This window comes from Pinus tabuliformis, chromosome 3_2 (assembly GCF_031772625.1).
Source record: "Pinus tabuliformis cultivar Carrire ecotype Pingquan chromosome 3_2, CPIR1, whole genome shotgun sequence".
NCBI lineage: Eukaryota > Viridiplantae > Streptophyta > Pinopsida > Pinales > Pinaceae > Pinus > Pinus tabuliformis.
In genome coordinates, this window is record NC_142302.1 from 466,259,965 (window position 1) to 466,287,288 (window position 27,324).

General features: G+C 38.4%; 1 protein-coding gene across 2 annotated transcripts in view; it reads left to right on the forward strand.

The window, feature by feature from the left end:
- The first annotated feature begins 3,487 nt into the window (after positions 1-3,487).
- LOC149181300 (uncharacterized) overlaps positions 3,488-27,324 on the forward strand; it is a 78,597-nt gene continuing 54,760 nt past the window's right edge. Inside the window, exons 1-2 of one of the 2 annotated variants that reach the window (XM_089416550.1) lie at positions 3,488-3,987; positions 16,221-16,345. In XM_089416550.1, coding sequence (XP_089272676.1) covers positions 3,664-3,987; positions 16,221-16,345 — 449 coding nt within the window. In that variant the 5' untranslated portion in view covers positions 3,488-3,663. The remainder of the gene's footprint in view (positions 3,988-16,220; positions 16,346-27,324) is intronic. The other variant, XM_089416549.1, reaches the window with a different exon arrangement.

Here is a 27,324-nt window from a genome sequence, read left to right on the forward strand (position 1 = left end):
TGCCATTATCATCATCATCAGTACTTCAATATTAGTAGTTCTTTATTATCACACCATTATTAGTTTAATTAACTCGTTGTTTTTGTTTTACCTTTTATTTTTAGGTTTATTGGCCTTTATACTCGCTGACCTTCTCTTCATGTTTGACATCTTATCTTCCATTTATTAATGATCTCCTCTTTCTATTCTCAGCCTTTTTCCTAAGATGAATCGTGATGTGATTAGAGGCTTCAATCAACAAGGATGTCTACTGTGGAATTTTACATGAGAAACTTGTAATTCAATAAATTGACTATTATAGAGAATATAAAACAAATATAGGCATAAGAGGTAGGAAGGGATAAGGAAATTGCCTTGCTCATGGAGGTAGTGCAGTTTCAAAAGAAAGAAATCGCTAAGTTGAAGGCAAAACATGCCTTTCTTAGGCACAATGTTATTGAATTACTTAATTATCAAAACATGGTTTCTTCAAAGTTGCACTTCTCTATTGGTTCAGTAGAGAACAAAGAAGGAGACATCATGCAGATGATAGACATGGACGAGGAACTTAGAGCTCAACACCTAATCGACACAAAACTTAAGTTATAATAATCGAGATAAATTTTCATTTTTTTCATGTATTTCAAAGAATGTTTATTAATAGTCATCTACGTTAGAATATATCCCTAATATCCCTACATTGGTTGATAAAACTATAATTTGGACATAAATACTATGGCATAGATATTACAACACAAATTTTGATTTTGTCTTTATGTTATTTGAAGGAAAAAAACTTGATATGTATCTTTCTGTTGAATAGTATAATAACGACATTTTTTATTATAAACAAATATAACCATTATTGTTGAAAAAAAATATTGCAATAACATCAAGACCTCTATACGATTTGAGGCCAAGGCCATTATAGGTTACCAAGGATGAGATTAGGGATATCATGATCAACTCCTATTTCAAAAATGTAAAAAATAACACAATTTTCGAGAAGTTGTATGATCTGAGATCAAAATTCCCTTTGGCTATATATTCTTAGAATATAGGGAATTATAGCTTCCATTAATTTGAAACTCTAATCAAATTTTTGATTTTATGGATTGATTTAAAATTGAGCAAAATCCTTGGAGATATTATTCTGCCATGCACAAAACTTAAATCTAGTAAAATAACAATCATAAATAAAAACTCTGCCCAATTCTGATCAAATTTATAATTGGCCCCCTCGATCGAGGTGCGAGCTGGACGACACCCCCATCATGACAGTTTAATGACAAGGGCCTTGGGGTACAAACCCACCACCCTCCACATGCATGAGGTGATTGGTGCGGTGGCTCCATGCATGCAAGTGGTAAATACTCCTGCAGGAGGTGGCAGCGACAATGAGTCTTGGGTTTGGCATTTTGTTAAATGCTCCGAGAGAGAAGCTGGTAAGTGTTTTGTTCATAGTCAAGGAGTGAGGAAGGGTGGTGCAACACTCAGTGGAACGACGCGGCTCCAAGCGAGGTGACAGACTAATCTTCTCCACGCGAGGGTAATCTGGTATGTGACCTGTCATTCCTTCTCTCCTCCATGCATCAACTTATCTGTTTAAGGGATTTGGGATGGCCTAGTGTCATTTTGCTGGGGTGTGTGAGGAAGAGAGGTTCCATGAAGCTGCATGCACATGTCCTCTTACTGCAACAGGTCCTTTTGTCTGGCATGATCTCTATGTTTGTTCGGTTTAGAACTCTCTTATCTAGGATGGGGTTATACAAGGTTTATTTATCAACAGTCGGTCCTTGAGACTTCCTTCTGATTCGGCCCGACATCACTGGGGCTCGAGGATGGGTTGTCAACCGCGCCACCCCTTGGGTTTTGTCTTACTGTATCTTCCAGGAAAGGGTTAAGGGTTTTTCTCTGTCTGTTCTAGAGATAAATTGTTTGTGTTAGAGCCAATTTTCATGACCTCAGGCCATGTGGGAGTCCTTTCGGGCTTACAAATGTGGCTTTGCGATGGTCTGGGTACTAGGTTAGTTCTTATGGTGTAAGCCCCGCGATTTTCTTCAAACCTTTTTCTGACTGTTATAATGGGTTTTGGGATGTGGAGGTTGTTTCTTTGTTTGGGTCGAATGGTAAGGATGGCATGCATGGCAACAACGATGCAGGACTTCGCTAATTATAAACAAGATTTCCAGAAGCTCCAGTTTTAGATGCAAAAACAGGATGGTCACCTTCATCGAATTGAAGATCACCTCCCTTGCATTCTTTCACAGACAGAGCTTTCGGGTTCTAATGCTAAGGACCCGACTTCGGTTAAGTCTGTGTCTGCTGAGGGAGAAGAGTGGCCTGCTAGCTGGTTTCTCAGTTTTTTGTTTTCTTCTGTATGCGCGAAGTTTTTGATTTCCAAAATGTTGCTCATTTTGTTTATAGGCAAATAATATCTAGGCAAGGCAAAGACATACAACCTTATTTAGCTTGGTTAGAAAGACTAATTATTTTTTGTTATTGGATGGCATATCACGCTGTTATGTGGCCAACATACTTGATTTCCTTCAGGGCAAGTTGAGGCCACCTAACTATCTGTTATGTGGATGTAACTTGCTTTTATATTAATGAAAATGGAAGGATCTACCAAGCTTACATTTTATTATTATTATTATTATAATTGGTCAAATAATACTTTTATTATAAGATTAACTTACTCCATTTCTTTATCAATCTTATATGGTTAAGGACATGTGTTTCTTGGTAAGAGGTACAAGTTCAAACCCAAAGGGGGTTAGAGTATGTACACCTCCATAGACATGAGCAGTCAAATCGTTGTGCAGAAGTGGATTCCTTGTCTTACAAACAAAAGGGTCTCATTCACCAATTTGGTGTTATAGGGGTCTTATACACCAATTTGATATTTGGCTTCACCTTAAATTTAAAATTAGATTATTATCATTATTATCAATCTCCATCCTCCCCACCACTATAAAACTTCTTAATACAAATAAAAATTTTCAATTACAAATATAAATATATTTTTTTAATAAATAAATTTTGTTGTTGTTTTGAGTAGCCGCGACTCAAGGGCATCTAAGCTATCAAAATCACCCAAAGATCGCACTTAGCTTGGGCCACACCAACCCTTAGTATGGCTAGATTTGTACCCCCAAAATTTCGAACTAACAACCTTTTCACCATAAAATACATTAACAACCATCTATTCTATGCCCATAAACTTAATAAATCAATTTTAATAAAACATCCATCCATCAATTTAAATCAATTCAACAATGACCATTGACCATGTAAGTAAACTTCACTCACATTTCACATTTCTCCTCCGTCTTTCTTACCTTGTCTTTTAGTGTACATCCCTCCCTCAACATCCTCATTCACCAACTAATTAACGTTAATAATAGCTTTGATTTTAAATTTTCACCTAACTAGTGACAAGGTGCCATGGCACCGAGCATTTTGTCCTCAATCGCCTCCTTACCCGTTCTAAAAGGTTTGAACAGGGAGTCAAATATATTAAAAAATTGCAGCTACAACTTCCGAGTTTAAGAAAACATGTGTTAAGCATGAAACCGGCAATTGAGGGGAACAAGGAGAACAGGGATCGCCCCTTCAGATTCAATAAATAATTACTCCAGATTCGGCAAATTCCTCCTCCTCCCTTTCTTTGCTGAGACAGAAATGGGGACAAACACAGCGATCCTTAATTCATCCTTTTTCCGACGATCGATGAATCCTCACTCTCCATCTCCATCGCCATCTCCTTGCTTTTCTAATCCTATAAAGTTCAATTGCCGCGAAGAATGCTGGAGAACAGTAAGCATGCAGCATCAGCACCTCAGACGCTCAGTGAAACCTAGGGCCCTTCCCGGAGCCGAGCGTGAAAATGGCGCTTATTCGGAAGAACAGGAAGCAGAAGACGAACAATTCGTTCAGTCTTGTTACTCCTCCCCACCCTCTCCTTCGTCGGCAATTGACTTTCTCACTCTCTGTCAGCTACTCAAGGTCAGAGATTTCAAGTCTTTTCAGTTAATTTTGTGCAGAATCTTAGTCTCTCTGATGGTTTGATCAAAATGTTTCGAGATCAACTCCCATGTACCGGAAATAATCTTTACGTAAAAATTTACAAAATTCCCAAAATTCCCCTTGGGGTTGGTGTGTGAACAACTCTGGAATGTTCATTGCGGATCCTTGTTTATGTGAGACTTGTGATTATATATTTATAATTCTTCCGATTGCATGATCTTTACAAAGAAGATACACTTATTCTAATAGAATTCGCATTTTTCTTGGGTTCCAATTGAATAAGTTTTGTCTTCACATGAAGAAAGTGTGTTTTGTTCGGTTCGATGTAGCACTGGAGTTATTTTATTTTATTTTTTATTTAATATTTACGGGGAGGGGTGGGAAACCCATATTTAAACTTGCACTGGGTCCCAACTGCTTGAAAATGCTTAAGAAGAAAAGATAAATTCCTAACCTCCTATCTCCATATCTTGTTTAGATTAATCGTTAATGGAGAGAGTTTTAAGCAGTTTAATATGTGCCCCTTGAAGAATCAGTATTTATCAAATGTACTCACCAGGAAAAAATGTGCTTGCAAATTTATTATTGTTTTGCTATATGGAGTCTAGACTAGCAGGAGTAAGATCATCTAGCGAGTCCTTCCTGCAACCAGGCAATTAAACAGTGTTGAATAACCTAGGAAATGGTTATTTCTAGGTGGGGAGATGTGATGGCAAGATTGTTGTTTCAGTGAAACAATAAATGACACGTCCATAGCTTTAAGTTAAAGATGTTGACTATTCACTGGGGTTTTACTTAATAGCTGCAATATTTGGTGACACGGGTGCTTTCACAAGTTGTGAAAAATTCTTCTACAAACAAGTCTTGGAGAACTTACACTGTACTTCATGATCTACTTTCTATTAGCTGCTTAAAAATATTGTGGGTTTGTAGTTGGCAAACTGCTGGACAGATAATGTTTTATGTGGTGTGTCCTCAGTGGCTAATACACTAATGATTATTCTACTATGGAAGACATTTCTAACTTCATAATACTTTCTAAATTCCTTTGAGGAAAATTCCTCCATTCAGTGAATACTCTAAGCTCCTCTAAGGATGGAACATTATTGTCGATGTACATTAACATTTTGTTCAGTGCAGATAAATATGAAAATACATCTCTAGCTAACCCACAGAATATTCCGGTTGCAACATTGTTTAGCATTTATGGAGGATAGCAAGATCAAAGCATTTTCTTCACGAGTCTTTCTATGTTTATAGTGGACAAAAGGGAGTCACAGGCAACATAAATATAGGACGATATTTAGTATTTAAAATGTTTATTTAGCCACTTCGATAGTTGTTGGCATGCATATTCTTTTTCCAATATCTTTACTTCCAAGGATTTAATGTTGCATAATTGAGGACACAATTTCTTTTCCTTAACTTACTAATGTCTTTTAGGCATCAGTAGATCTAATTAGTAATGCTTTAAGTACAATGCCTTGATGTGTTAGAAACTTAGAATTTAGTACCCGTTTTGTTTAAACTTATTTCAATGGTTGCTGTGGTTAAGGTGACAACGTTTTGTGTCTCATTGCCTATAATGGTCTCTTTCTTATTCCATGGGTTGGTTTTGAACATTTCTAGATGTTTAGTGTAACTTTTTTCTCAACAAAACATGAATTATCTAATTTTAGAATGCAAGAAAGAGAGATTGTGGCTGGACAAATCTTTCAGCCTTTGCACAATTATTATGTTTCGTGTTGGATGCTAGTTGGGGCATAGTTTTAGAGGCTAGAGTAGATCTTGAGATCATACTTTTATTCTAAGTATGGTGGAGAGAGGGTCTCCTTTTAGTTCCTTGGGATGTGTATATTATGCCCAAGGATGAAGGAGGGCTTGTTTGGTTGATTTTGCAACTTAGGGCTCCATTTTGACAAGCAAATGGGTCGTGAGGTGTCTAGAAGGTGATGCTCTATGGCAGGTTATGTTTTGACATAGGATGTTATTAGCACAATATGCAAGGAAGGTGTGGGGATGGGGTTTTTGTTTTGTGTGATACATCGATTTCCCCCATTTGTTTTATGTTTTGGGCTCACTAATATTTAGGGGTTTTTGTTGGCATGGAAAGTAGTAGCATGCTTGGTAAGGTGGAATATGGAGGGTAATAGGGCAAGTTGGGATTTGGCACAAAGCACTATTGGAGTTGGAGGTCTTAGGGCAGTTGTCTTGTTGAGTTGCCTTGCCTGTATGCTCGTTGATTGAGTAGGATGTACATCTCCTTTTGGGGAGACTTGTGGGATGCAACTACTCAATCTTTGAAAGATTGGCCGTTTTTGTCCTATGAGTATGTCCTCCTCTCCCCTAATCAATGTTCAATTATGGAGTTGTTAGTGCTTATTCCCTAGTAGGATCTCTTCAAATTGAACATTGGAATGCCAAGGTTGTTTTGGAGGGATTCGAGTGGAGTTTTCGTAAATTGTCATAGCATTATGACTTTCATTGGCTTTACTTATTGTTTACATCAATGACATCCACTAACCTTGGTTTTTAATGCAAGATGGGTGTTCGCGAGGATAGGTTGTTGTGCAAAATTCACATTGTTTGGTCCATTCAATTGTCTTATAAGTTGTAGGTCTATTGCTTGTTTGTCACCTCTATGAGAGGATGAAACATATTTTTGAGGATTGTTAGTTTGCAATGAGTTGTTGGGTGTTCATTAAGGACCATTGTTTTGTTTTCCTTTAGGGTTGGATCCACTGGTGCATAATATTGTTTAGTGGCTGTAGTGATTTGTTCACTCATCTCTCATTGGGATTTGGCAGTGCTTGAAAGTTTTTTCCTTGTTCACCCTCTAGAAGATTTGATATAAGTTTGTTTACTCTAGAAGCTCTTTGTAAGAGGATATAAAACCCACTGTATATACTCTTTGACTGTTGTTCTGTTGTTTGTAAATATTTTTTATGTAACTATAAGATATATTTTGCAAAAAACAAAAATGAAAAAGAAAAAAGAAAGAGATGCTCATTGTTACCCCTTGAAATGCATAGTTAATTTCACATTTTCACAGGCTTTTCTTTCTCACTAGCACAACCAACCTTGGAGTTTAGTGGTAGCTATAGTTTGCAAGAAGAGACTTGGGAGGTATTGATGGAGACTTTTCTAAAGACACTTCACAATGAGGTTCCACTTGGGTGCACTTGACACTAATTTAGAGGCATGGTTACATGGTTTACACTATCTTTTGTTGCATCATTGATGAGGAACTTGTTTCCTTGGTTGTGCCTACTATCTAGTACCTTAGACTATGTAGATGAGGATATGAACAAGCAAACAAGCAAACCCTAGAGGATGAATAAATTGCATCTAAAATTGTCCAAGGTGTGATTTATGGTGAGGTCAGGACTAGACACAGCCTCAAAAAGGGATTGCCCTACATTACATGAGGTTTAGAGCATGTTGGTTACATGGTTTACACTATCTTTTGTTGCATCATTGATGAGGAACTTGTTTCCTTGGTTGTGCCTACTATCTAGTACCTTAGACTATGTAGATGAGGATATGAACAAGCAAACAAGCAAACCATAGAGGATGAATAAATTACATCTAAAATTGTCCAAGGTGTGATTTATGGTGAGGTGAGGACTAGACACAACCTCAAAAAGGGATTGCCCTACATTATATGAGGTTTAGAGCATGTTGTGTGGCAAGACAAAGCCGAGAGGATCAAAATGACCTATCTTGGAGGAAGCCCAAGAAATGATATGGGTGAAGAAAGAAGCTAAAGAAACAATGCATCGCTGAGAGTGATGACATGTGGTGTTGAAGATATTTGGATGGTAAGTATCATTTGCTGTGGAGCATCTCACTCCATGAGTAAAAAAAACGTTTGGTTGCTTGATCATTAATATACCCCCTTTAAGAGGGAGGGACATTTTGTGTGAAAAGGAATTCAAAGTATATTAAAGTGTGTTAATGGGGCATTACACATTATTTGAGGTATATTCTACATATTTGGAGACGAGTTTCGCTTTCAAGGAGAAATTTTGGGGCAAGGATACATTATTTTATTCGTTTTCACATATTTGGAGTTATATTTCACCTTTTGAGGTATTGAGGGGTAAAGACACTTTGCTTGAGGCCTTTTCTACATATTTGGAGGACGAAAATTTGCACGATGATATTCCATGTGGGATTGTTGATGGCGTCAACCCTCAAGTGAATAATGAAAATGCATGTTTTAAGAGGATCTCATGAAGTAAAAAGACGATAAGTTATACCAAAAGTTCTTCTGCACGAAATCACAAAGTTTTTCATGTCAACGTGTTTCGAACCACTATTGTGGTTCATCATCAGGACATAGATGGATAGTTGAATTAGAGAACTAACAAATAGTAGAGATGCAATGACTTAATCTTAACAATCATTTTTTTTTAAAAATTTAATTATTTAGTCATTTATCTATTATTTAATCAAAGGAATGTTAGAATGAAAAAATAAAGTCAAAATTAAAAATAAAAATAAAAGAAAAAATCCTCAAAAATAGGAAAAAATATTGAAGAATCCAAATAAAACGGAATAAGAATTCTAAAATAAAAATGGAAATTGGAAATAACAAAAGAAATTAACCAAAATTCTAGCAAAATGGACATGTTTTATTCATGCACATCAACATTTGAGGTATATTCTACATATTTAGAGATGAGTTTCCCCTTCAAGAAGAATTTTTGGGGCAAGGATACATTATTTAATCCGTTTTCACATATTTGGCAGTGTATTTCACCTTTTGAGGTATTGAGTGGTAATGACACTTTGTTTCAGGCCTTTTCTACATATTTGGAGGAAAAAAATTTGCATGATGAGATTCCATGCAGGATTGTTGATGTCGTCAAATCCTCAAATGAATAATAAAAATGCATGTTTTAAAAAGATCTCATGAAATAAAAAGATGATAAGTAGCAAAATGGACATGTTTTATTCATGCACAATGCAAACCTAAGGAGGATTCTAGGCCTTCTAAAAGGAAATAATCTTCTGAATTAGGGTTTTATTTGAAGGATATCAATGGAGGAGAGATTCATTTGCTAAAGGCATGGTTGGAAGTGTGGGAGTTCCCCTCCAAGCTTAGTTGAAGATCCTTTAGGACGAAGAAGTCAAAGAACAAGTTCAGATTGAGGTTTTTCCACTTATCTTCTCTTTTCATGAATGATTAGAGAAGGGCAAGTTTGTCACTTAGGAATAGATTAGGGTAGAAGTTTGTGATATCCCCAATTTCTAAATTGCTTAGGAATAACCCAATTTTGTCATTTTTGCATTGGAGGCATTTTTGACATTGGGACTTATGAGAAAGGCCTTAGTGGAATGTGGGGGCCACAAGGAGGCGATTTGAACCCCAAAAAGGCAATTTACACTTGTGGATGAGGAGAGAGAAAAAGGGGGTGCAAGTTAGTGGAAGATGGGGCCCACCAAGGGAGAGAGGGCCAACAATTATAAATAAGACAAGGAGGGCCTTCATTTTGGGATCTTTTGCCTATCTCTCTTCATAAATCAAACTTCCTTATAACTGTTGAGTGCAAGAAGAGAAATGCTGTTTAGCACAGGAGTTTCAAGCGGAATTCCACCCTCATTTCAAAGAACTTCGAGTGTCTCCCTAGTGAGGTATTTTTGGAGTCCAGTTCAGGGCTACCACAAAGCTACATTTCAGGAGTTTACCCAATTCTGCTCATTTCTTGGGCACAGAGGCAGTTCATGGAGCATAGATTGCTGTAGCTGGAGTGAGTTGGAGGATCCGGGTATTTGCAGAGAGATTTTCCATCTTGAGACTGGAGTTTTGGTAGCATTTTGCAGGGTAGGAGTCGAGGCTATTTGGTGGGCTGAATTTCTCCAGTTTGGTAGTGCACAGGGCTCACTGGATAAAGCTTGTGCAGGGTTAGAGGAAGGTTTGTTACCGAAGGAGTTTGGGTTGGAGGAAAAAGGTAGTTTCCAGAGGGGATTTTGTGTGGGGTTTTGGTGGAACTTTAGTGGAGGATTTGGGCACATCATAGTAGAGTTTTTCCTGTAGTGCGCATAGCCAGCCAAAGAGGACAATTCACACTTTTTGGGGGTTTCCAGGTCAGATGGAATCAACCCAAACCCTTTCTGGGTTTTTGTGGGTTTGATGAGAGGAGGCCAGGGCTATTTTTGCAGAAGTTTCCAGGCAGTGGTGAGGGCAGAATTCTAGTTCCATTCCAGAAGCAGTTGACAAAATTTTTGGAGAGTGCGCAGATTTTGTGGTGCAACCATTCCAGCAATTGGGTCATCAGATTCCCACTTGGGTTTTGCATTGCTTGCATGAGCAAGCCAGGTTCCATTGTTCTCACTCATATGTACCCATTTCTCCAATTTTAATAAAATGGCTCAGCTACTTTGCCCTATTTTGTTGGCTTACTGATTTATGTGTTTGATTTTTAATTTATGCATTGCTGTTCCTGGTTCATAGCTCTATATATAATGTTAATTTCCTATTAGGAATATTACAAGGTTGTAAACCCTTTCTAATCCCAGTGTTCCACGGGGACTTGCCCCCCCCTTAGGGGTCTAGTTTCCTCGCTCCCTCGCGCTCCGGGGACTTGGGGACGAGTAGGGGACGTTTCCCCACGCTCCCAAAATGGAGGAAACTCAGGGGGACGTGCCAGGGAAACGTTTCCCTTCCCTGAGGGGACGTTTCCCCACGCTCCCAAAAAAATGGCCTTGCTTATAGTTTATGATTTAATAGACCTAAAGTGGTACAAAGCTACTCATGTTCTGTATGGGGATAACGTCTTGTGCTGTCTTTTGATTTCAAAGAGCGTTATTTTAGAGGGTCAGTATCATGGAAATTTGTTGGACCATATAGCACGTACATGAATTTTCCCTTTTAAAACTTCTCTTTTTTTTCTCAAGTGGTGGTTGGATTACAGTGGGGAGATAACTGGAGTGACAGGCAAAGAATATGAGACATTCAGTTTGTGTTTTTAATTTGCATGACATTTGACATACAAACTATGGAAGCAGCACCTATGTCATGTGGGAAATAATTGGGAGGACTATAGACTAACATGCGTTTACTGCAAGCATGACAAAATACTATGGGCAACAAGAAATCTCAGGAACTGTCGTTATATATGAATTTATACAGTTACAAAATTTACACAGACCACAGTTGCTCAGCTTGAATTCTCAGGTCTGAAAATTATTTTCACCCCTGAAATACACTGCTAGTTTGAAGTTTGAATTGCATGGCATTGCTCTAATAAGGTAGACAAATTATCCATGCCATCGTTGGTCACCCAAGTTGGTTCGCAGATGGTCATCCTGCAGTCAATGTCATTTGATAGTAAACTGTCAGAAACTCTTTCATGTGATCTTCTCATCTCTCCTGGAACTAAAACTCTTCTTTCAGCATATGGTGTACTGTCTATATTATATATAATATAACAAACTTTCTAGCTGTTGGATCCAATACAGCTGGACAACCCATTGTAGTTGCCCCTTCTACTGCCAATGCAGTGTTCCTGATCTGTTCATTTACCTTTTCACAGAATTCAGTGGCTACCTTATGAAGCTGAAGCTCTCCCTTTGTCTGACCAAAATCTAAATTAGAATTTGACCAAGCTGAATTAGAATTTTAAATTTATTATTTTATATGATATTATAAATTTGGATAATGTCAAATGATATTCATATCAATGATCATGCTTTTCAGCTTTTCAATTCAAACCAAATTGTCATAGTGGACTCAATTAATAAATTATATTTTATATTTATAAATTTTTAAGACCCTGACGCTCCCCCACGTTTCCTAAAAAATGGTAGGGAGCTTTTGCATAGGCCGCTCCCGCGCCCCCTCGCTCCCTCGCCCCCTCGTCCCGGAACCTTGGTGGAACATTGTCTAATCCTTGATGTAACCATTAATTATTGAAGGATATTTCTTCTTCTGATTTTTAGTTAGGGCTATTCACTCCATTTTTGAGGGTTGTCCTAGGCTCCTAGTAAGGAGAAATATTAAGTGTGACACGCTATGTTTCTCTTGATCTTGTTGTGAAATCAGATTTGAAGAATGATGTATTGTTGGTTGTTTGTTCAATAAAAAGGATGTCCTACTTTGTCTACTTCATCGCAGGTTTCATATTATGGCTGTTCTTTCTTTGTTCAATGGTCGCACATTATTCTTGGCTGTAATCTCATGGCTGTGATGTATCTTATATAAAGGTTCTCACTTATTCTTGCATAATCTGAAAGTTTGTTTTGGACAAATTATGGCACACCAACGGATGGGTTAATTACATCTTCTCCATTGCATAAACCCTCTTGCTCTTTGATCTTGACTCCATCGTCTAATTGGATAGAGATTGGTCTTGGTTCACTATTCCTTTTATTCTAAATAACATCTTAAACATTCTTTTCTAGGGTTTCCCCCTTGTACCATAAAAGAATTGGCCTAAAGTGAGAGGAAGAGTTTCTATGGTAAGAGTGGGCAGCTTTCCTAAGTGTCTCTAGTGTTGCACTTCATTCAAGGACACAAATATTTTTGATTGTAGGTCCAGGAGGTAATCTTGCTACACATCAATATGAAAGAGTGACCAATTTTTGGTGGTAGAAGATGGAGTGACAACATTTACAGGATACACTCCTTAAAAATGTCTTCAGTTAAAATAGTCAAATTGCTATCCTTTAAGATTTTTCCAAATAGAGGGTGGTTCAAGAACATGATATTGTAAATGCAAAACATAGAATTGATGAAAATCCTCTTTAGGACCTCAATTGAATTTTGGCATTATAACCAATCGTCAAAAGATAGAAAAATCAAAAGATTTTAAACAAAGCATGAGCCAAGTTACATAAAGTTCAACATTGAAATCCTTCAAAATTAAAGATAGGGTATACCCAAAAATAAAATAAAAATCAAACAACTCTCCACCTCCAGATATATAACACTTTCCCTTGGATACAATGACCAATTATCACTCTAATTGAGATAAAACAAGACTAAAAAAAAAGTCAGCCTGGCAAGGCAGTCAATACTTACTAGAGAAAATGAGTCTCCTCAAGGGGGAAGATATGCTACAAGTTTATGGACCTACATAAACATTCCATTCAAAACCAGGAAATAACATTTATTGCCCATTAAATGCCAATCTCACTGCACACTGATTAATACTTTAGTTAATGATAGTACTATACAAGAGTCAACTTATGTTGAGCTAGTAAATTAACTAATTCTATTAAGCTTCCACAGGTCAAATAGGTTTAGCAGATGAGGTGTTATATCTTGTTGTTCAATCTTTTACAAAAGAAAATAAAGACTGAAAATGTAGAAAACACTGCTTAAATACATGGCGGTGCGTGGACTATAGTGCAATCCCCACTCTAGAACTACTGATTTGCATGACCTCTGTTGCCCAAGCTTTTACAAAAGAAAATAAAGACTGAAAATGTAGAAAAAAATGCTTAAGTACATGGGGGTGGGTGGACTATAGTGCATTCCCCACTCTAGAACTACTCATTTGCATGACCCCTGTGGTGTGCCAAGCACCCCAAAGGTCTTTGATCTTAGGGTACACATACTAATTAGTTAAGGATTAATCTTGACTTGTGAGTTGACCTAGAATAACTTGTTCTTGAGGTGCATCATCCTTGCTGTCCTTCTTGCTAATAAACTACCTTGAAATGTTGTGTATCACCTTCTTCTACCACTGAGCCCTTTCTAATGTGGCTACAAGTTGTTCAGTTGTCTGTTTATGCCTCTTTTAATCAACATACTTGGCAAGGCCCGCTATTCCACTCTTTCTTGGGTTGCTTCCTCCTCCTGGTGTCACACCTTAACTTGTGCAAGCTTGTCCAGAGTTGGGCTTGGATGTGTTTTTTTTGTCCATGGCATATTGAGTTTAATATATTCTTGCACATTAATCATCATTGTAAGACTAAATGTTCAATATAGTATTTCTGGCTTTTTGTATGCTTTCTCTTTACTTTTTCCTCCTACAACTTGCACATACATGGCACTTCAACACCTTTATCATGCGGTCAATCCTCCACTTTTATGCCCCAATTCTCTAGCCATCTTTTGCATTGTAGCGACCATGTTTTTTATCTTCTTTACAGAACCTCCTTTATGATTTGGTGTGGTATTCTACTTTTGTCCATATCAGCCATCTTTTTCCTGTCAAAATTGTGTCCTCCATTGCCTCCAACTCAAGTGAGTATGGTCCAATTTTGCCAGCAAAATTTCATATTCTGTGGATGCTTTTAAACACAGGAGTGATATAAAAGATTTCTATACTATTTTAATCCGATTCCATCCACTTTTTGGATTCTTGGACTTCATACCACAAATCTATAAAGAAGCACCAAGGTGATAAGTATCTTGAATAAGGAGCTGATTACACTCTAGTTCCATATCTCAGTTGACCTGCACCTGTTTTGTAGTAGAAAGGCTGCTTTCCATCCCCTTTGGACTATTTTTTACACATTCATAACAATGAACCTTTCATTAAAATCCAGCCTTAAGTATTTGTAGCTTTGGCTGATATCTAGCCGTTCATTGTTGGTGGGGTTATCTTCTTCCCAAGCACTACCTTGGTTTAACTTGTGTTAACATCTACGGCTACCTCTATGGAGAAGTGTCTCTAGTGCAGTGAGGTGTTCTTGAAGGCTATTCTGACATCGTTCACGTAGAGAAGGATTTTAATAATTACCCTTGCAATGCTTAGCCCTTCATCTCCTTTTCATTAATCTGTTCTTTTAATATGTCAATGTAGAGGCCAAACAAACTGGTGAGGGTGGGCAGCTTCGTTTTACCCCAACATCATTGTTAAAGCTCTGTAAGAAGTCCTCATAGGTTTTGATCTCAGTATTGACCTACTCATAAAGCTTATGTACTGGTGCCCTCCATTCCTCTGGGACATTAAGTTCTAGGAGCCTTGTTAAAGTTTCTCCCTTGAGACTTTCTTAAAGGCTTTCCTAAAGTCCACCTAAAGTTCATGAAGTAGTACCACAACTCTTCATCTTCTATGTCCCAAGCCTTCTCGATCATGTGTCCTAAGGCCCTCGTGGAGTGTTTGGGTTGAAAGTCAGTTTGCCCCATATCTCTCTTTTCAATGTCCTGTACCGATTTACTGAATTTCCTTTACATAATCCCCCTACCTAGTTTAGTTGTAATGTGTATCCCACGATTATGATTCAAAAAATTTGCAGCTTCTATCCATTGATGAAAACTGTGTGCACATACTTAGACATTTTTTGGAATGAACCTTTCATTAACATGACTACTCCAGTCATGGACTTTGTTGATCTATGACTCCTTCCAGTGGTAAACCTCTAGTTTAGGAGTTGGTGGTCCCCAAGAATTGTCCCATCTATTTAGGGAAACTTAGCTTGAATAGACTCCAACACATACCACTTGTTGGCTTTGAGGTGACTGTCTTTTCAACCCAACTTGAAAAAATTTCAAGGCTCCTTGTATGGTTGCCTACTCTTTACACTATAGCACTGTGTAAACTTCCAATTGTCCAACAACTTTAGCAACAAGCTCTTCAAGGACTAATGCAACAAATTCTTCTTCACCACCATCCAACATTGATGGCTTGTAGTCTGTAGAGCTTCAGGTGATTCATGTTGAACACTGGATGAATATTCATGTATGCTAGTAAGTGTAACTTGAATGTATTCACTCCAAATTGCTCGATGATGGTGTAAGGGCCATGTATAAGCGGCTTTATCTTTTTGTCATTCTCCCTGAAGTTCTATTTCTGAAGATATACCCAAATTTAGTCTTGTGTGCAAAATTGGTGTCATATGCAGTTTTGATCATGCCTGACATTGTGCTTCTGCTCGAACTTGATCATGAACCATCTGGGTATGGCCAAATAACTAATCCCAATTCTGTTTTTATAGACAATGGGAATTCAGACCATATTAGTCCCTTCTGTTTGGAATCTTTGTCTTCAAAGTTCTTTTGCAGCCTGTCTTTTTCATTTTATTTTCATCATCCTTGAATGATGCAGAAGCAGCCTTAGAAAATTAAAAAAAGTTATTGATTTCCATTAGTGAGTAAAATGTGTTAATGGGTCTTTTGAAATCGCATCAATAAAATAGCATGGAGATAGTATTTGAAGCTCATGTTGGGTCTAGTGAAATCTGCATTGATAAAATAGCAGACATAGTATTTGAAGATCATGTTAATCATTTAAAATGTTATTATTCTTTTACAGACTACAAAAAGAACGGGATGGGTCAACCATGGAATACAGAATGCAGAATCCATAGCTGATCACATGTACCGAATGGCTGCAATGGCTCTCATTGTTGCAGATGTTTCTGGGATTAACAGAGACAGGTTCACATATTCTCAAGCTTTCATGTGCAAATCACAGTTTCTTATATCTTACTCAACCCTGATGTCAATAAAGGCATGATATTTATGCTTATTAATGTTGTTCAATTTAGAATTTAGTCATTTTTCAGTTTTCTTTTTAGTTTTTATTGCATAGATTTCCAGCGTTTGTCTGGTCTTGTCTGTGCATACAACTCTTATATTTCCTTTTGCCTTTTCCACCTTTATTTGTTTCACGAGCTTTGTGAATTTTTATAAGACATTTAGTGAAGGTTCCGCCCTTAGTTGTTAACACTAGTGCAATTGTTGGACAGTATTGCAGCAATATTGGTAATGATCAATTTGAATCATAAACTGTTTTCAGGCAATTTGTTTTCCCAAAACTTTAAAAATCTGTTTAGCTTAATCTTAGTTTAAAGCATGACGCAAAACCAAATATAGAATCTGACCCCTTTTGCAAGTTAATGTAATGTTTGTTTTTTTGGTAAGATGGTATAAATTGGCAGGTCATTAATGATGATCTATGGAATTAGTGATGTAATTAAGTGTAAAGTTAAGATGTTAAGTCCTATATGAGGCCCATATAAACCCCTTATTAGTCCCTAGATGTGGAGTGATTACATTTCTATTGTTATATTATTATGGAGGCTAGAACCTTTCATGTTCCCATTTTATTATTATTGTACCCTTTGTCTCCTATATATATACCAAAGAGACCTAGTCTTGGTTTCATCAAATATTGTCTTGTACATTGCATTCATTGTGAAAGGAGGTTTCCCACTCAAAGAGGGCTGTAATTATTGGTTTCTTATCATTTTTAAGGCACAAGGTTCATAACATTTGGTATTAGAGCTCATGATTCTAGGGTTTTGTGTCTTCAAACAGGTCATTGTGGCGTTTGTGTTATAACTTTTTTTCCAGGAGGTTACAAACGATGAAACTTGGAGAATATTGAGAAGACATCTCAAGCAATCTCTGATTCAAATTTTCAGATCTCGGTTTGCTATATTTTCGGAGATATGCTCCAAGGAAGTTATGGGTTCTAAATGCTCTTGAAATCAGTCTCAAACATGTCAGATCAACATTTTCTATTGAATTTCCATGAAATTCTGCAACTGCTTAGATGAACAATCTGAAACTAACTTTCATTCACCAAGACACAAAATTTCTCAACACATATAGCAGTGGAATAATCACAGAGATAAAAACACAGTGACATAATTAACAGAACAATTTTTTCTGGGAAACCCAACTGGGAAAACCCTCTCCTATGTTGTTTTATTGATTTTGAACAATTGAATCAAATACAAAGCAATCTGTCCCTCTGAGAACATACTTGTTCTCCTGCTGATCTAGCATGGACTTGCCTTGCCAACCATTGATCTAAGCTCCTAAATCCTAGCGCACTTGTGATCTCCTATTACTTATGACACAAGCTCTCTGTGCTCTCCACAAACAAGGCTCTCTCACAACCTGTGAGCTCTGTGTTATCACAAACCTATGTGCACAAAACTTATGAATTCTTTGTGCCTTCATCCTCTTCTTTGTAGATTCGATCCATGCTAAATTAGGCAAGTAAAAATTTAGAACTTGAGTTGTGATTGACAAGTTAACCGAGTCGAACTAGTTCTCTCTCCAATCATCACTAGAGTTGTAACTCGTCCTTCCTTCAAAAAAAATTTGAAGTCCCTACTTGTCTTAAACTAAACTCGATTTGCCAACCAATCCTGTAGTTAAATTGATGAAGACTTCCACTTATCTGTAACTCCAACTCTATGCATGCTAACTTGATGATTATTCCAGTAAATTGGAAATAACTGATCCTATCTGAAGTCTAACTCATGAGGACAACTCGAGGTCTTCACTGGCTAAGGCACAGGCCATAAGACCTTGCTTGCTACATTTTCAACACTCCCTCTTAGCGAGGAAGGTACTTCTGGAAGAACCTCATCCACCTGGATCTGTCTTGAACACCACCACATTATCTGCTTCTGCAACTTCTCCCTCTGAACTAGAAAACTTCCTTGCATCCTGCTATGGAATCTGATATGAAGGTCTGTTCCTTCCAAGTTCCAACCATGTTCCTAGAATCTTGATCTTGAGCATCCATCAATGTTAGCTCATACCAACTAGTCCTAACAAATTTGGATTAGGCCTCTTGTTCACTCTTTGTCACTAACATCTATCCTGTGTTAAGTTCTTCTAGCGTTGTTATGGGTATGTCTCGGTCCTTTAAAACACCTAAGAATTCTGCTGCCAATCCCTTGATTAGTACGGTTTCCCTCTCCCTCTGAGGGATGACCTCTGCCAATCCTGCTGGCTGTCAGTACTGTCCTTCGTATCTGCTGTTGGCTACTACCAGCTCTACCAGCAACTTCTGGCCCATGCCTGTCGCGGTAGATCCCTTGCCCAACAATTCTTGCAGGCTACTGCATCTTGCAGTTTCTTCAATCATGCCAAGTGTGGCACCCTGCTTGCGACATGATCCCCTGCAACCATCCTTGGCTGCTCTGACTGGCCAACAATCAACTTTTCACCCTCTGCACATTGCCTAGGCTTGTTGCCTGCTGCTTGTTGCCTGAGACTGCTGCTCGCTGCTGGAGACTTCTTGCACACTTATCGAGGCTGCCTGGAGCCTTCTTGCTCCTTGCCCAAAAATCAGGGGTGCTGCCCAAACACACCTACGCCTTACTTGAGCATTGCCCTAAGCTGTACGATTGTTTTTCTGTGGGCCCCTTGCCCAAAAATCAGGGGTGCTGCCCAAACACACCTACGCCTTACTTGAGCATTGCCCTAAGCTGTACGATTGTTTTTCTGTGGGCCCCTGTTTTGTAACCTCGACATCGCGTTAGTTTTCTCTTTACGTGGGTCGCTACAATTAGATCCCTGCTTGTCCGCAACCTCCCTAATAAAGCTTGCTTGGTGGCTGTGCTGTCAGCACTGTGAATGGTGGCTGTTGCTACCGTGGTATCTCTAGGCCCCTGTCGGCCCATTCGCTGCCCCTACTTATTCGTCGTTGTCACTCATTGCCAACCCCCCCACACACCTACATTGTGTTCCCTTTGTTATGCCGTGAACGATTTTCTTGTGTCGGTTAACTACGTGGCTTTGGGTAGGCTGGTGTCTACATTCGCTACTTTTTCCCTACTTTGACTGCCCACCTGTTGTGTGGCTTTCTCCCTAGTAGCGACTTGTCGTCCCTCTTCCACACGTGACACACCATTGTGCCGTGACCCATGTGCCAAACTCGTCACAATTCGTTGATGGCTGGGAATTGTTAGCCTTGGCTAGCTTGACCCCTAGCGCTGGTTTGCTCTGTGGGTTATTGTTTCTTGTGGCTGACACCCCTTATCGCTGAATGTGACTAGCATTTGTGGCGACTTGCCGAGTCAAGGAATTATTGTGCCTCCTGGCCACTTTATTAACACTGCCTTATGCCTATGTGACTATTCTACAATGGTTGCTGTGTCCTGTTGTTCCCAATCTCCTCAAATGATCGCCTATCGAATGTTGTCACAACCTTGAGCCGCTGATCTCTTGTCGCAAATGATGTCCCGACCAACTCTGCGTTGCTCTGTTTCCTTCGACTAGTCGAGTTCGATCCTCTGCGCGCTGCCTGTGTGTTCTTCGCCAGTTTAGTGGATGTTGGTTGCTGCTGGCAACGACCACGACCCACTTTTGTTTTATTTATTTTTATTTTTATTATTTTTTGTTTTGAAAAAATGGGCCCTTTGTTTCTCTTTTCGTCTCTTTTTTGAATTGTTTTTTTTCTTTCGACTCAAAAAAAATTTCAATCATGAGAAAAGAGAAATTCCTCCCGACCCTAAAAAATTCTCTAACGCAAGCCTTTTGCTTGATTTGCACTCTTCATTGACTAGTCAATCTGGTGCTGGTCTTTATATTTATCTTTGCTCTACTCCCATGTTGAATTTCCACGAAATTCTGCAACTGCATAGATGAACAATTTGAAACTAACTTTCATTCACCAAGACACTGATTTTCTTAACACATATAAGCAATGAAATAATCATAGAGATAAAAGCACAATCACACAATTAACACAATAATTTTTCTTGGGAAACCCAACTAGGAAAACCCTCTCCTTGATGTGGTTTTATTGATTTTGAGCAATTGAATCAAATACAAAGCAATTAGTCCCTCTGAGGACATACTTGTTCTCTTGCTGATCTAGCTTGGACTTGCCTTGCCAATCCTTGATCCCAACTCCTAAATCCTAGCGCACTTGCAATCTCCCATTACCTAGGACACAAGCTGTCTGCACTTTCCACAAACGAGGCTCTTTCACAACTTGTGAGCTTTGTCTTTTCACAAACCTTTGTGCCCACAACCTATGAATTCTTTGTGCCTTTGTCCTCCTCTTTATAGAATCGATCCATGCTAAATTAGGCAAAGTACAAATTTAGAACTTGAGTTGTGATTGACAAGTTAACTGAGTCGAACTGCTTTTCTCTCCTATCATCATTGAAGTTATAACTCCTCCTTCCTACAATCAATAATTGAAATCCCTACTTGTCCTAAACTGAACTCGATCTACCAACCAATCCCGTAGTCAAACTGATGAAGACTTCCACTTAACTAAAACTCCAACTCTATGCATGCTAACTTGATGATTATTTTAGTAAACTGGTAACTCATCCTGATTGAACTCTAACTCATGAGGACAACTTGAGGTCTTCACTACCTAAGACACAAACTAGAAGACCTTGCTCGCTACATTTTCAACATTTTGACTATAATTTTTATTTAATTTAATTTATTTATTATTATTATTTTTTCTATGAGGTTTTAGACTGTGAAACTTGTTGAATTTTCTACAAGAGCACAGTAGAATACTATTTTCTGCCAGATAATTATTACCTTATGATTTTCACACAATATTCTTATGCCATTGATATCATTGAGCAATTATACTTTATAAAATATCAACAGTAAATGAAGTAGAAACAGTAAAGATCGCAGAAAGAAAGCATGCACAATAGAGACAATATTTTTACCCTAGGAAACCCAACCTTGGGAGAAAACACAACAACTTTTCTTAGGAGAAATTATTCTTTAGCGAGGTTTACAAATCAAAAATTTGTCTAGAAATCTATGCCAAGTACAAATCCAAATACCAGCCAAAACTTGGTCAGAGTAGCAACAAGTAAATGTTGGTCAAACCAGTCAAAATGCTCAGAAGTCAACATTGGTAAAACAGTGAGCTTGCGGTCAAACTTTGGCCTTGCGACTCCTGCGGTCCACTGCAATCAAATGTGGTCAAACAGAGAAATAAACAACTCAGTAAAACAGTCAACTTGTCCTCCTCTTCTCCAAATGTGCGATTGTCCAAGAGACCTCTGGAAGATGAAGAAAATCTCTTGGTGGAGAAAATGAGATGTCACATCATCTATATATATTAGTCAAATGGGGGTAAAATATGCCAAGGGACACACCCTTTCATGAGCTGGGGTGACTTGTCTTCTTGGGCCGGCTTGGTGCCCCAAAAATAAATTTTATTTTAATTTTGTTATGCCAAATTGGAGACCTCTTTGGCATGTGGGAATACTTTCTAATGCTACACAAAAATCAACACTCCATCTTAGTGACAAAGATATTCTCCTTAGCTGCAACATATTTCCCCTTAGCTGAAATTTCTCCTCCACAAGAAAAGTTCATGAGCTTGCTATGTTGGTGCATGTCTATACATCACTCCATCTTGGAGTAGGCAATGTGAGTATCTTGGGCCATTTACCCTTGGCCAAATCAGCATGGCCCGACCATTGTCCTTTATGGCTCTTCAGGTAAATGGATCAATCTTCTCTGGTCAAATCAGTATGACATAGCCAAGGTCCTTTATGGCTTCTTAGGAGGGGATATGCCGCTGGACCGTTCACCCCTGGCCAAATCAGCGTGGCCCAACCAAAGTTCTTTATGGATTCTTAGGTGAATTTCATCTATCTCCTATGGTCAAATCAACTTGACCTAGCCAAGTCCTTCTAGCTTCTTAGGAGAAGATCTATCCAGTCTTGCAGTTGCCCTGGGCCATCACACCTAGTTAAATGACCCAACCAAGTCCTTCTAGCTTCTTAGGTGAATGTATCCATCTCCCCTGGTGAAATCAACATGACCTAGCCAAAGTCCTGCATGGCTTCTCAAGAGATGGTTTGCCTGATCCTGCAAAGACATCAACACTCCCTCTCAACGAGGGAGACATTCTGCATCACGCCAAGCTTGTCTCTGAAGTATACAAACTTCACTCTAGATAGAGGCTTGGTGAAAATGTCTGCAATTTTCTCATCTGTGGATATGTACTGGAGCTTCACTACTCCCTTCTGCACTATGTATGGGATGAAGTGACCTGATTAGAGAGTCCTGCAAGAAGCTTTTGAAGCCACATTGCTTCACGATTTGTGACACTGGCTACAATATACTCCGCCTTTGCTATTCTGAGTGCGACAAAAGTCTGTTTCTTGCTAAACTAGGAAATCACAGCTGATCCCAAGCTGAAGCAACACCTTGAAGTGCTCTTTCTATCCTTTGCACTCCCGACCCAATTTGAATTAGTATATCCATGTAGCCTCACTTCACCACCTGAGAATATCTCAAACTGTCAGACCAGGTAGTAACACAATTCATATTATTCCTTCAGGTTGGTCTTTATTATATACATGAGGGAGATTGTTCACTTCATCTCCCGATCACTGTTCATATTTCTTATTATTTATTTACATCAATTATATTTATTCACCCAATCCTGATGATTAGGTGTCAACATTCCCCCCCCTTAATCTGAAGGGATGTTGGTGAGTCCAAGCATCATTCTGAATCATTCAAGCTTTTCTCTTCCAAGCGCTTTGGTGAAGATGTCTGCAATTTGCTCATTAGTGGAACAATGACGAAGATGGATTGTTTTGGCCTCAACATGATGTCGAATCAGATGATATTTAGTATTGATGTGCTTCGTTCGATCATGGAACTTTGGGTTCTTGGCCAACTTTATTGCAGAGGTATTGTCAATCATGAGTGGAGTTGATTGTATTTGTTTTTACCTGCAAATCTTCAAGAATTTTCCTGAGCCACACAATTTCTTTTATTGCCTCAGCTGCTGCCACGTATTCTGCTTCTGTTGTGGAATCCGCTGGAACTGATTGTTTGCGTGATCTCCAAGAGACAGCTCCTGATCCAAGACTCATAGCATATCTTGAAGTAGATACCCCAGTTTCTTTGTCTCCATTGAAGTTTGAATCAGAGTATCCAATCAAACTGAAGTCGTCCACCTGTGTATACTTGATTCCAAAGTCTTGAGTTCCCTTCAAGTACCTTAGAACTCTTTTTGCAGCAGACCAATGTCCTTCACAAGGCTTTTGCATAAACCTGGAGAGGATTCCAACAACAAACGAAATGTCTGGTCTAGTAGTAGTTAGGTAGTTGAGATTTCTTACAAGCTGTCTATACTTTGTTGCATCCTCAAATTCTTTTCCTTTAATAGATGTGAGCTTTAAATTTTGTTCCATTGGAGTAGTAAGAGGATTGCATTTTGTCATGCCAAACCTGTTCAACAGATCTCCAATGTACTTCTTTTGAGAAAGAAATATGGACTTCGGATGTTGAGTTACTTCAATATCAAGATAGTAATGAACATAGCCCAAATCAGTCATCTCAAAACTTTTACCCAATTCCTTCTTTGTGGATGCAATGTAGCTTTCATTGTTCCCTGTCATCAAAAGATCATCTACATATACCACAAGATATACAACTGTTTTGCCAACTTTCTTGACAAATAAAGTTGCATCATCAAGATCATAATGTTTGAAATTGAGTTTCAGAAGATGCTCCGTTAGTTTTTCATACCAGGCTCGCGGTGCTTGTTTGAAGCCATACAAGGATTTCACAAGTTTGCATACTTTTTGTTCATGTCCTTTCACAGCAAATCCTTTAGGTTGGGACATAAAAACATTCTCTTTTAGATCTCTATTCATGAAAGCAGTTTTTACATCCATTTGATGGACTTTCCAACTGTTCTGAGCTGCTAGGGCAAAGAGTGTTCAAATGGTAGCCCATTTTGCTATGGGGGCAAAAGTCTCCTCATAATCGACCCCTTCCTTCTGTGCAAAACCTTTTGCCACAAGCCTGGCTTTGTGCTTGTCAAGTGAGCCATTAGCGTTATACTTGTTCTTGTAGACCCACTTGCAGCCAATTGGTTTGGTTCGTAATGGAGGATCAACCAGCTTCCAAGTGCCATTCTTTATGAGGGAATCATACTCTTTTTGCATTGCTTCTTTCCATTCATTATGAGAAGCAACTTCTTTGAAGAAAGTTGGTTCAAAATCTGTAGACAAGTTCAATTCACAATCATAAGAAACTTCCATATCAACAGGTGAATTAGATTCATCTACGTCACCTCCATTTTGCCGGTTTGAATTTCTAGTTCCTGTCTTTCCAACCTCATCAGGATGAACACTTTCAAGTGTCTTTGTCAGCCACTTTGGGGGACCTTTCTCAGATGGTCCAGGCTGCTCCGTTGATTGAGTTGGGACTGAATCAAGATTGAGTCTCCTAATTCTATCAATCACATCACTTAAAGCATCATCCATTGTTGGAGTTTCATGTGGGGGAGAGAGTTCTTCAGAAGAAGATTCCACATGTTGATCTAGTATAGGAATCCCCCCTTCAAGATGTGGAATCTGATTATAAAATTCTCGAAATGATTTTGCATTTGCGAATCTATCCAAGTGATCAAGTTGCCGCCCAATAACATTGTCAGTTTTGGATGATTAAAAAAAAATTACATCTCTAGATACATCAAACTTTTTGTTGACTTCATCATAGAGACAATATGCTTTGGAGGTGTTTGAATACCCTAGGAAGATACACTACAACTTCTTGCACCAAGTTTGTTTCTATGTACCTTTGGTATCAAGGCATAACAGGTGGAACCAAAGACCCTGAGATGCTTTACCGAAGGAACGTGCCCATACTACATTTCATATGGAGTCTTGTTTTTAATAGCATTAGATGGACATCTGTTCTTTATATATGCAGCACATAGAACAACATCAGCCCAAAGCATTATTTTTACATTTTTGAAGAAGAGCATGGAGCGTACCATATTTAAGACTGTCCTATTCATTCTTTCTGCTACACCATTCGGTTGGGGATTATAAGGCACAATTGTTTGATGTTTGATCCCATGTTGGCGAAGATAATATTCAAATTCATTTGATGTGTATTCTTTTCCATTATCAGTGCGAATAGACCCAATATGAGATTGTGCATCATTTTCAATCCATTTATGAAAGTTCTTGAATGTTTGAAAAGCATCAGATTTGTTCTTCAATAAATAAACCCAACAAATTCTGGTGTAGTCATCAATAAATGTCATCATATATTTATTTCCATTTGCAGAAGGAACAAGCATTGGACCACATAAATCTGAATGAATGAGTTCAAGTTTTCTATGTGCTCTTGAATGTGAATCATGAAAAGACTGTTTGCTATGCTTTCCTAGAATGCAAGCATCACATTGCTTAAATTTCCTAGGAATTGTAGGCAAACTAGCAACACCATTTTTCTTCAACAAGTGGAGGATGTCATAGTACAAATGTCCAAATCTAGCATGCCATAATAAACTTGATGGAAGACTACCTTCTTCATAATGAGAATTGTATGAGAAATGTTGTGCACGAGCAGAGGTACCTTGTAGCTTGAGAAGCCTTTCTTCTTCTATTCCCCTCATGACAAGTGAGTGGTCAGATGCTTTTCTCACCTCAAGCTTGCCATCAAACATATGAATGGAGTGACCTTGCTGGCAGATGTGGACCAAGGACAACAAGTTTCTCTTCAGCTGTGGGAGATATAGAACATGATGCAGAAGAAAGTCTGGAAGACCAAGCAATTTAAGCCTGATTGTGCCAAGCCCTGATGGCTTGATTTTTGATTGGTCTGCAAAGTATACTGCTCCATCAACATTGTCAGTAAATTCTTCAAAAAAATCTTTTCTATGAGTCATGTGGCAAGTTGCTCCTGAATCAAGCAACCAATCATTTTTCCAAGAAGCAAGTGAAGCATTAAATAAATCTTCATTTACTCCAATATTACATTGTGCCACAACATAGTGAGTGGATTCAGGTGCTTTACCTTTGTCTGTGTCATTATTTTTACCTTTCTATTGGTTTCTTTGCTGCTCAATTTTGTCCCATGGTAACTTGCATGTAGAGGCATCATGTGATCCATTTCTCTTGTAGCGTATGCAATGCAAATTTGCCTTTTCTCCTTGAGAGTGTCTGCCCCCCGCCTCTGAAATATCTTCCTCTTCCTCTTCGACCACCTCTTCCTCTGGAAGAATCTTGAGTAGGATTCTTTTCTTTATGAGCAAGGCACACAACCTCTTCAGAAGATTCAGAGGTTGTCTTCTTTCCAAAAGCTTTCTCTCTTTCAGCGATTTTTTTCCCAAGAGAGTCAAAGGTAATATCTTTGAGATTTCCATTTGCTTGCAATGACTCAAGATAATTGGAGTAAGTAGGATAAAGTGCCTTGAGAAAAGCGATAAGAGGAATATCCAATTCAACCTTAGTGGATTTGATATCATGCATTATAGATTTTACTTCGGATGCAAGAGCAAGAGGATCATTATTTTGTAATTCAAGAGTGAAGAGTTTAATCATGAGTTGAACAACTTCAAGTGCAGAATGTGAGTCATAGAGTTCTTTCAGCTTTTGTAAGGCTTCGAAAGCAGTTGAAAATGGCAAAATATGGCGACTCACCTCTTCATTTATAGATGCTGCGATTAATGCATAAGCTTTGCTGTTCTTATTTTCCCAAATGGTGAGCTCTTTGTCTGAGTTAGGCTGTTCTGGCTCTTTGTCTCCGTCTCCAATACACACTCCTTTCCACAACTCATTGAAAATGAGGGTGTGTTTTATCATCCGGGACCACTCAGGATAGTTCTCCTTTCCAGTGAGAACTATTCCCACAATAGATAT